This window comes from Anarrhichthys ocellatus, unplaced genomic scaffold (assembly GCF_004355925.1).
Source record: "Anarrhichthys ocellatus isolate YVR2014 unplaced genomic scaffold, GSC_Weel_1.0 scaffold7, whole genome shotgun sequence".
NCBI classification, from domain to species: Eukaryota; Metazoa; Chordata; class Actinopteri; order Perciformes; family Anarhichadidae; genus Anarrhichthys; species Anarrhichthys ocellatus.
In genome coordinates this window covers 10,648,703-10,660,549 of record NW_022280037.1, presented here as the reverse complement: position 1 = coordinate 10,660,549, position 11,847 = coordinate 10,648,703, and the positions used below count along the sequence as shown (strand labels likewise).

The window sequence follows — 11,847 nt, the reverse complement described above, 5'->3', positions numbered from 1 at the left end:
AGAGAGAGAGAGAGAGAGAGAGAGAGAGAGAGAGAGAGAGAGAGAGACACACACACACACACACACACACACACAGAGGGAGAAAGACACACAGACAGACTCCTGTCCTTCCTGTGAGAGAGAGAGACACACACACACACACACATACACACACAGAGGGACAGAGACACAGAGAAAGACACACAGACAGACTCCTGTCCTTCCTGTGAGAGAGAGACACACACGGAGAGAGACAGAGAGAGAGAGAGACACACACAGAGGGAGAGAGAGAGAGACATTTCCCCTTCATCCCTCCAGCAGGTTGAGGAGGCAGAAAGGTCACATTGTTGTGTCCATGACTCACTCTGAGCAGGATGGATGGAGCGGTGGTGTGCTGTTCGGGCTCGAGGTGTAAACCTCTACATGTTGAGTTGTCTCCATGGACGTCAGTCGATCTCCTTGTGTTTGCCTGTCTCAGGGCCACACGTTTATTCCCCCAAAAATACCATTGAAAAAAATCGAATATTCTGGTTTATTGCAACATCGGCCATCATTTTTCATTGCTTAAGAAAATATTGAATGACAACTAACTCTATCAGGGCAGGAAACATGAGCGGCGAAACGATCCGGCCGGTTGTAAACAAGCCGGCTGTGTAGGCAGATTATCTCAACCACTTTAATATGAGGTAAACTGAAAGCAAAAAGCATATTTATTACAGATGGTGATGTGGTGGGTTTAATCTTAATATTGCTGATAGGAGTGATGGCTGAAAATACAAAAATAAGTGGGTATACAATGCATTATTTCTGTCTGTTGTGAGCCACCGTAGGAGGTGATTCGTAGAAGACTCATACCATTGTTTCAGCAACGCATCAGTTTGTGGTCGAAAAAGAAAAAGCGTGCGCAGCCAAATGGCAGTTTTGCGCCCTGTTGTTACCCGTTTTATGTGACGCTATATTATGATTTAGTCTCGGTCAGAAAATTGCACGACAAAACTCATTTGCGTCCTCACGAAACAGGCGATGGAAACATGGTGACGTAGTGACGACTTTTGCTCTCTTTCGCTTAACCAGACTATAAGACAACATTGTTAATTCAAGAAGCATATTTGTACCATCTCATGACAGACTGCAGTCCGTGCCACATCTCTCTTCAACTCCTGCACAACAGAGTTTCATGAAATCGGATGGTTCTCCGTTCGGCTCAAAAGTCAGTTCTGTTGGGACGGTTTGCAGTCGATTGCTCAGATTCACATGTCAGAGTTCACAGAATTAAGTGCTTATTTGCAAATAAAAAGTGCAAATATATGATATATAAGCTTAATAATGCTCAGATAATGCTGGGAAAACACTGCCTCAGAAATATCCATTATGTACAGTAGTTGTTATGCCCTCTCAGACTTTGCATCATGCCTCTCTGCTCTCTCGCCTCCCACTCAACTGCTGATGTGGAATTTGCGTTTGGAGTCTCTCTGCTTGCCAGATGCACGGAGCCCCAGCACAGCGGTCTGCAGAGCATCCAGACAGCAGCTCACGTCCGCTCTGTCCACCGAAGGAAGCAGAATCCTCTTCTCTTCAGTCCGCCAGACTTTCAGTTTCAATTCTGATTCCCCCTCTCGGTTCTTTTTCTGGATGACAGTTCATTTTTATTTTAAGATGTTACACATATCTATATCAGCTGTCAGAAATGCGAGCATCATCACATCTTTTTTTTCCAACACCTGCACTTTTCTAGCTTGTTTTGGAAGTTTTTGTTTATGTACCAAGTTGAGGCGTCACAAATCAAGTTATTCTATTTCTGGCTCAGTCACGTTGTGGTAGGCGAACTTTAAGATTTACTTATTGTCATGGCAACACTGACAAACTCCAGATGACGAGTGGTATGTAGGTTGGACGCGTTGGATTACAAATGTGTATTCTGTGCTGCTTGGTTACAATTCTTCGTATTTGTACAGGTCTAAAGAGGCGGATTTTTGTTTTAGTGCGACTTCCAGGACTGTGTCTAAATATACCACCTGTCATATACCAGCAAAGGGGGGGGTCAACTAAAAGTAGGTGGTTCAGCACAGATAATAAGCTACAATGGCTTCCTCCATTGTAGAGACTCCTGCTCTCCATTCCCTTAAAAGTCAGCACTCCCAAGACGGCTTGCTGTTGGTCAAGAGTGCAAATTTGTGTCGAATTTATCGCAAAAGATTTCTGCAAATACTTCCACGAGTAAATCCACAGATTCATTTTTATTGAAATATGTTGATTTTTTGCTGCATCATTTTTGCTGTTTTGAATGCTGGCATGACTACTGGCTACAGATCAAATCTCCAGAACAGTCTGGAAAGCCTTGGCAAGAATAAATGCCAAATGCCTGTATTGTTTACCATTGACACGCCCATGAGCAAGGCATGCACAGCTCCCCCCTCCCTCCAGGAGGGCCATTTTATATCATGAACGTAATGCCCACGATCTATCACACATCAGGAAATCATCTGGGAGTCTGAGAGGGAGGAAGGTGCCGTAGCTGTTAGCAGCTCTGTTTTCCTGGCACCACAGAACTCTTTCCACCAGCACTTTTTCTGGCCCCCACGATCCCGAGTGAGACGAAGGCAGCCGAAATAGACGAGAAATGACAATCTCAGAGGCCCGTTTCCCTCCTCAACTCATCCAGACAAGTTTTCAATCTTGCTTGAGCTGTGGGCGGCGTTAGGATTTAATGTTGTGGATTTGATTCTAAAGAGAAATGTTTTTTTTTCCCTCTTCAACCTCTGGAAAGATGTAGACGTTTTTCTTGCAATATATCTGCCTGTTTGTGGGGTTGCACCGGGACATGAGGCCCTCCGGTACCCTGAGCTGGAGACTTGGGCTGGAGAAACTGGCCGCGGTGTTGAAAACCGCCTTCCTGTGTCGGACGCTCTGCCAGCAGTATCTGCTTTTCCTCCCGGCCTTAGACTTGTCGGCCTGCCCGTGTGTTCGGATATGGCAGGGACTCACACTCATGAGCTGGCTTGTTTCAGTTAAAGGATTGTACTAATATGGACCTGGCAGAGAAGCAGGAAATATTTTCCTAGCTGAGGTTGATTAATGGAGTGGGGAGTGGGGAGGCTGGGAGCTGAGTGAGAGGTGGGGGAAAGGAACAGGAGAGTTTTAACAGAAGAAAACTGTATGTGATGGGTTTAAGGCTCCTTTTACGTGTCAGGAAGCTGTTTTCATTATCAGAATTTATTCAGATTAGGTGGTTCAGTGCAGAGGAAGTTTACTTTACCCATTTTTAATCTGTGTAATAACTTGTGCCGACAGTCGATGTTTAATTTCACGATTAGTTCACTTTCTAGCTATATCTTGGGTTTTTAAACGTGTCGCATGTCATGGTGGGAAATCTGTTAAGATAAAGTTCAAATTTCATCTCTATCAGAACCACAGCAATACAAAAACAAGCTGCTTTCCATTTAAAACAGAAAATCTAGAATATATGATACAAAATAACATAAATATTGAATATACAGTGTATAAAAGATGTCACCGACATATAAGCTTCGTCGCTTAGTCACTTCATATTCAGCACACAGACATGGGTGGTGATGGGTGGTATCTCATGGAACTCTACAAGAAAATGAGTAAGTGTATTTCCCCAAAAATGTTGAACTATTCTTTTAACTATATTGATAATTAAATAATGCCAAACAACCAGTTTCAGCTTCTCAAATGTTAAGACTTCTTGTGTTTTCTATTATTGCATATTAGATATTTGTGTTTTGAACTCCATCACCTTGGCCTCTGGAACATTGTGATGGGAATTTGATCAACTAAATGGTATAATGATAATGTGTTAATAAATATGTTATGGCAGTCTGACAAACCTGTCCATAGAAATGCAGTAAAACCCACTAGTTGTCTCTTCAGGTAGTTTGTTTGCTGAGCTTTGCGTCCGGTAGTTGCCATGGGAGAAATGCTGCTATAATGACGCTGACTGGCAACTTTCCCTAAACTTGATGCAGAGCAGATTCCTCTGCCTCTTGACCCCCGTTGTTTTTACAGCCCGCCTCGGCTCTGGGAGGCTGAGACGAGTGAAGGAGGAGGCAGACGAGAGCAGAGGGGCTCTCAACATTTACGACCCTCCGGCTCCTCCCGCAGACAGACAGACAGACAGACAGACAGTAGTGCTTTCACTTTGCTCCGTTACGAGACGTGTTGTCCTGAAGCCGAAACAGACTGTGTTTACGTCACAGCTATGAGAATGATTCTCACTGGCACGTTGTTGATGAGCAGGAACTGGTCTCCGGGACTCTAGAGCAGACATTTTAACAGCTTACAGAGATTCACAGCACATACGGCTCAGACACCAATTGTATGTGGAGAACACGATCACATAGAGTTCACAGGGATCGTACGGCACACACTACACACAGTAAAGTACTGTATTTATACAACAAAGAGTCTGTAAGCTGCTCTGATGCTTTCAAAAACACTTGCACACTATCAAACAGCTGTTCGTGATGTGCATCACATCCTCAAAATGTAACACCTACCATGATTAACAATAAGAGTTTTTAAAGTAATGTTATGATCTTGAATTCAAAAAAATCAAATATAAGACATTTTAAGGATTTGCAAGAGCCCTGTTAAAGAGACAAGAGGGGTAGGCTGTAGTAGAGCGTGCTCCATGAGTTGGTTGAAAACGCATATTTTTTTTGTTTTTGTTTCCAGACAGAAGACTTGTTTTAAAACAACTAGCCTGTAAAAAGATATTAAATATGGACTTCATGGCTACATGCGTGATAACATGCTAAAAGAATGAGGCTAAAGATGCATGTGCCAGACAAAAAGTCCTCTCCAGTCAATTAGTCACGCGTAAAAATTGGAAATAAAAACAGCATTTTATTTATCATAGGTTTGATAATGAAATACTGTTGGATCAGCCAATTAAGTTGTTCTAACACTGTTTGGCAACTTTAGTGTAAGTCGTTTGGTTGTATTTTTGCACAGTATGTTTTCACCTTTAACCTTATTAAACAAAAGGCTTTTAGGAAGAGGACTAACCAATGTGTTTGGCATATTTAACTCTACTTGGGGTAACTTTGCTGGCATGAAAGTTAACTTCCCCAAATCAGATAAAAGAACCCAAAACTCTTTTTTTATTTTTATTTTTTTATTTTTATTTTTTTTTATTTTTTTGCACAAAATGTATAGATTTCTAGATTTAGTGAGATTAGACTGCTCATGCATTAATCTGCCGCTGCAACCAATGGACCGGTAACTCAGCGTTGTGACCTGCCAAGAGCCCCAGAACACCTGAAGGGCCTGTGAGTGTTGACCAAAACACAGCCAGTGGGTCATGTGACGGTGCAGGTGGCTGCCAGCCTGCACTGTGAGCTGCTGTGCTGCCAAACTCCACAGTGACCCAGAGAGTCGGAGGAACTTGCAGGAGGGCCGGCTAATTCTTGTCAGGAGGAGGCCTGTCGCCCAGCCCCAGAGCAGCCAAACTTACCCTCCTTCCAGCACATTTAACAAGCTAACATTCCTTCTGTGAACTTTTAGTCGTTTTCACAACTGTGCTATTTAGGGGTTGACTCAAAGCCTTTGACTTATTCAGCTGTCTGGTCCTGTTGAGGCTTCACTAAGCAGGAGTTTTAAGTAAAAATGTGCTCATTTTATCTACTTAAAACACCATTGTATTACAGCGTCTCTTTGGCTGTGTGCGTTTTACTGATTACGTGTTAACAGGATATCAGTATATTAAAGGTCAGTTACCCCTTGCTGCCATTTGCAAAACTCCCTATCAGCACTTTGAGTTCCTCTTCTGTCATTCCTTGCAGGTGTTGGTGTTAAGTTAAGTGGTGGGGAAAGTGAACCATAAAAGGGAAGGGAAAGAAAAGGGGCTGACACGTGTCAAAAAATGACATCCTGGATAACAAAAAAAAAAAAACCTTCAACATTGTGAGAACGTGAACCTGCAGAGTCAGCAAACATCCTTAACATAACACTTTGATTAAATTATAGAGTACCCACGTTAGCTGCTGACACCACAGCCCTGCCTCAACAGTTTAAAATGGTTGGCAAGCCTCTAGTCTATTGATTAGGATTAATTGAAATATCTTAGTGCTTGTTGGAGCTTGACTTAAATCATGACTGAACTCGGAGGAATACAGTATCTTATAGTCTGCGGGCGTGTGTCTGCCCGTTGCACATAAATCCTCAGAGCTGGTCTTTTTCTGTCAGTTCTACCCTTGGAGATAAAACACCATATAATCTGCCCTTCTCCCTCCACATCTTTCACAGTATCCTTTGGCTTTTTCATTGGCTGAAACTCCCACCGCATGCCAGCGAACTCGCACACATCTGAAAAACCGGCTCTCGAGTTTATTGATAGCCGTGTAAACCTCACGCCACTCCATTCTCAGAGTGATCTCATCGCAGAAGTTCCACGAGTGCTCCAAACCAGCTCACCAGTGACTTTTAAGTGGCTTTTGTTCCCTCGTCCGTTGAAGGCAGGCCAGCGAAGGACAGTGCAGGCTTTCATAAACGCCTGGCTCTGCTCCTGCAGGTCCTCCTTCGGCTCTCTGGTGGAAACATGGTGGTTGCCATTTCGGGCCCTGGGTGTAATTAACCCGGGGAACTCATAAAGAAGTGTTCACAGCAGGGTGCATGGCGGGCCCACTCCTCATTTCCAGCTCCTGTTGGGCGGTTGAGATCCTGCTCCAGATGTTTTCCGTTAGCGTGTTTGCATGCCAGCGATGCCAGAGAGTCCAAGGCCTGCTACACCTACTGTATACAGTACACAATGCTCCAGTGTGCCGCGGCTCCAAGGAGAGAGTGCAGTACGTAAGCTTGTTGGCATCACAGTTCTCATGAAGGGGTGGTAGTGTGTGAAGGAAACTCATTTATTAGTCAGCAGGTCTGGTTCAGCTACAAAAAACACGCACATGGAGATTACAGACAGCTTAAACACAGATGTATTAGCAGCATTACTCAATGGATGGCCAATTGTTGGTTCGCCGGTCCAACACTTTGGTCCAGACAGAAATATCATCTTTTGGTTGGATTATTATGAAATCTTCTAGACATTCATGGTTCTCAGAGGATAGACCCTACTGACATTGGTGATCCCCTCACTCTTCATCTAGCGCCATCAAGATGTAGACATTTGTAGTTTTGATTGAAATATCTCAGGTTGGATTGCAATTAAATGTGGTTCAGACGTTCATGTTGCAATAACTTTAATCCCTTCACTTTTCCTCGAGCGCCATCGTCAAGAGTTTTACTTTGTCCGATGCTTTGGTTTGGTTTACGGCTAATTAGCAATGCTGTCATGCGAACACGCTAAACTAAGATGGTGAACATGGTAAACATTAGACCTGATAAACATTAGCATTGACAATGTGAGCATGTTGCTATGCTAGCTTTAGCCTACAGCCTCACAGAGCCAGGGGGAGCGTTTTTTGAAACAAGTGACACGTCGCTAAGCATGTTCGCTGACGCACAGAGCGGGTTTGCACATCTTCATTGGGAAAAACTAAAACAATCTGATGTTCGCTTGTTTGCATCGCGTACAGTTAGGAAGAGGTGTTAGAGTTTTTCAACATTGAAGGACAGAACCTGCATCTTCCAGTTGGTAAAAAATCTCACTTCTCCATAGCCTGCTGCCGACCTAAATATTATCCTGCCTGTGACGATGTTAGCCCTGCAGGGTTTAATGCATTCGACTAGTGCCATTGTCAACAGATTGTAAAATGGTGCGAATTTAATAAAAGACGTAAAGAAACTCCGGAGGCATCACAATCACAGTTGCTTACGCAGCAAACATCTGGGTGGCTCATGTGGACTCATGGACTGCTGGCTGCTGCAGAAACGGACAGTATATGATTATGTGTGTATGAAGTGCTGTGACTGATGGTTTTGTTCTCGCTCTCTTCCATCTCTACAGACGTTTACAGCTTGGTGTAACTCTCACCTGAGGAAAGCAGGAACACAGATCGATAACATCGAGGAGGACTTCCGGGATGGACTGAAACTCATGCTGCTGCTCGAGGTCATCTCAGGTAAACAGCGTTTTACTTAACAGGATTACCCGACTGCAGACAGTTTGGACCAACCGCACTGTCACATGTTGAGTTTAGATATAAGGATCAGACTTAAAGGAAGAGTTTGACATTTTTGGGGACACATGCTTACTTGCTTTCTTGCTGAAAGTAAAAACAAGATTGATACGACTCTCTAATGTCTGTTTTATTAAAGTAACAGTAAAAAGTTAGAACATCTTTATATATTTATACGTGTGCAATCTTTACAGTCAAGGGTGATTTTATATGACGGGCAGAGTTAGATAGTTGTCCAAAACAATTGATTGGAGAAATGAATATACACGCGTCAGATTTAAAGATGTGTGCTCACATTTTTTACAACCAACAGCCCGTTAGCTTAGCTTAGCACAAAGACTGGAAACAGGGGGAAACACCTAGCATGGCTCTCCAAAGGTAAAAAAGATAATGCCTTCCAGCACCTTTTAAAACTCACTAACATGTTATATTTAATCCACAAATGAGACAAATTTAAGAGTGGCTTCTCAGCCTACTCTCGGCAAGAAAGCGAATAAGAGTATTACCCAAAATGTCAAACAATCGATTTAAAACAATAAGTAAAGTCACGAAATGTTGAAACACTTTTAGTTGTTGTGAGGAAATCTGTGCTCCAGAAAAGCTTTCAACCCCATGCGTTTGGCCCTGGCACAATCTCTCTTCAATTCTATGTTTTGTAGATTCCAGGACAAATAATGATTTATTTCAAATGAGAAACCAAACATTTCCATCTTCCTCGATCTGTCGTGTTTTCCCGTCTAGGCGAACGCTTGGCCAAACCAGAAAGAGGCAAGATGAGAGTCCACAAGATCTCCAATGTGAACAAAGCACTCGACTTCATCACCGGCAAAGGAGTGAAGCTGGTGTCGATCGGAGCCGAGGGTGAGTGATGCCGCATCTCTGTCTTATAACGACGTTTAAGCCAGAAGCTGAAGGTCGGGTATTTCTCACAAAGTCCCCTGACCTTCTCCAAATCTGTTTACATCTCAGATTGTCACCTATTGGTTTTAATTAGACCATCAGCCAAATCAATAGCTACTATTCTGCCTGTTATGGCTAATGTAGTCTGTCTCTCTCTCTCTCTCTCTCTCTCTCTCGTTACCATGGCAGTGCCGCTGGCTGCTGTGCAGTTTAATGAGATCCTTATTCCAGAGTGTTCCAGCAGAGGTTGTGCTTCGCACTGCATTTTCTGAGTAGATCTCAGGATCAGCAATCCCCTCAGGGGCTGAGGCTGCTCATTGTTTGGCCCGAATAACTTGGGGATGTCCGTCCTCCCGTCGGAGAGTAAACAACTCTTTCGCAGAGTAAATGCTCACTCTCTCACTATCTATCTCCCTCTTTCACAACCACACACACCCCTCTGGCTTTTTCTGGAATTGACGGAGTTTGCACACGTGTGTTGTGAACTTAAACTACAAAATGTGTCCACTAAAAAAAAAAACAATATTTAAAGGCTCTTAAAAGGTCACATCAGTCAATATACATATTTTTCTACTTACCCCTCGTTGTATTATGCCGTTCAGATATTGTAGGTTTTGAGATATTCTTCTCGAGAACATAAATTTTATTTTACAGGAACTTGTCTGTCCAGAAACAATATCCCGGTTGCTCTGGATCATACATAAACCTTACTGTCGATGGTTCCTGCTGGAACTACTTTTTACAGAAAGAATAGTCCTCATTAAAACTGTTGACAAATGTAATTTCCTCCCTGTGAACGCCCGTTGTATTGGGATGGCAACAGAGATTTCATAAAACCCAAACTTCCTGCATGGCCAGACGCCACTAGGGGTAATTGCGAAAAATATGTTATGTTGAAATTTTTGGTGAACTGACCCTTTAAAGAATATGATCCCTTGTAAATTAATCAAATCCATGTTAAACACACCTAAAAGGTTGACCTTTGACCTCTGTAACCCCAATGTTCAACCCTTTCTCCTCAGAAGCTTTTTCTGTGTCTTTCACTGTCTCACACAAACATGTTGAAATAACTAAATGTTTCATTAACAAACCCTAAACTGTAACTGAAAAAAAATCAGCTGACTATTGCTTAATCCTGTTACATCTTCATGAAACGTGGATCGATAAAATAACGATTTCACATATTTTACCTCGCGGTTCTCCCCCTGCCTGCTCTATGCAGTTGGGTTTAAACGCCCACACGGCACAAATATCTATCGATCAAGTCAATGTTGTCTGTTATTAAAGTTACTATGAGGAAGTGTTAACTGGTTATAAAACGGTCTCAATTTAATACCGATGCCTCAATACGATGTACGTAAGTAAAAGAGCCCATCAGCGAGAAGATCCGGCTGCGCTGCCGCCTTCGACCTGCAGTCGGAAGCTCCAGCAAGAGGAGGAGAGCTCGGCACCCGGGAGCAGCAGCGTCTCCTCCTCCGACCAGAGCTTTGCCTCATTGCTCTGCAACTTAAAACAATATTATTTACTTTGATCATCAAACCCATCATTTTGCCCATTTTAGACATTTAATTAAGGCAAAGTTCTTATAAGATAAGATAATCCTTTTATTATTCTTGTTTTAAGAAAACAAAATTATTTTGGCTCCAAAAAGGACAAAAAGTTCTCGATAAGATGGAGATTTGTTTTGCAGTGCACAGAGGCCGGTATAAAAGCTCCTAAACCAGACCGGCATTCCAGACAGATTAGCCTCCTGGTGGAGCGGCCCAGCTCGCTGCTCGCTGTGGTGTCAGGATGGGGCTAGTTGAAGGGTCAGATCCGTGCGACTCATCGGAGGGGGTTTGTTGTGGGTGAAGGATGAAGGAGCGGGGTTGGGGGTTGCATTCAAAGGGAATTAACAGGATTTGTGTTCCTCCCCCATGTTGATCAGTCATGTTCATTAGGACTAATCTCAGCATTTATCAGCGTGTGTTAGCTCGAACAACACAGCCCGACTTTTTCTGCCTCCCTAATTCGATCCGAGCCGTCTTTCACACCGCGTTACATGTGCATGCATCGGACTGACATCTCGCAGTCCGAGTTTGTCCGTCACAGTCGGGCGGCGGTGGAGCTCGTGCCCTGCTCCTTATTGGATTACAGGGAGAAACAAATAATTATTCAAGGAGGTCAAACAGGGTAACCTGTTGAGAGGGATTTTCATTATTGACAAAAAGGGCTGGACAGAGGCACTTCATTCACAGCCACCAACTGATTGACAGCCCCACAAGTCCAGGCTGTAATTATTGAACTAAATTGTCACAAGTTTCCTTCATTAGAGCTTCAGTGTTTCAGCTTTAAGAAGCACTGTGAGCTAATCTGAGCCTGTATGGAAAATAATATAATATATGATTGCAGGATATCATGTTGAGTTTCCTGACCTGAAAGGCCTGGGAAAGGTGTTCAAAAAAACACAGCATACTGTTTTAAAATACATGGCAGTAATTTTAGAAAAGATGTCTGACAGTCATTTGCTTTCCAAAGGTTGTTCCTTGTTCCGTGGCCATTTTTGTGCATCAGCATGGACAAAATTCTTTCAACTTTCAACCATACTTAGCCCAGTTTCAACACATCTAGACAGCTTTTTACCTTGAAATGACCAAATCAATGCTTCTAGACATGTCGAGAAAGATGTGGAAAATATAGATTATGAGTGGATGATAAATATGTAAATCCTGAAATATAATTGTTATTGCTTTGCCCTTCTTTCAGAGATCGTAGATGGCAACGCTAAGATGACCCTGGGAATGATATGGACCATAATCCTCCGCTTCGCCATTCAAGACATTTCTGTGGAAGGTGTGTGTGTGTGTGTGTGTGTGTGTGTGTGTGTGTGTGTGTGTGTGTG

At 43.0% G+C, this 11,847-nt stretch overlaps 1 protein-coding gene across 6 annotated transcripts in view; it reads left to right on the top strand.

Moving 5' to 3' along the window:
• Nucleotides 1-11,847, top strand: part of actn1 (actinin, alpha 1) — a 48,106-nt gene that overhangs the window by 14,689 nt on the left and 21,570 nt on the right. For all 6 annotated transcript variants that reach the window (XM_031847328.1, XM_031847327.1, XM_031847331.1 and 3 more), the window contains exons 2-4: nt 7,895-8,009; nt 8,808-8,927; nt 11,712-11,798. In XM_031847328.1, the coding sequence (XP_031703188.1) occupies nt 7,895-8,009; nt 8,808-8,927; nt 11,712-11,798 (322 nt within the window). The remainder of the gene's footprint in view (nt 1-7,894; nt 8,010-8,807; nt 8,928-11,711; nt 11,799-11,847) is intronic.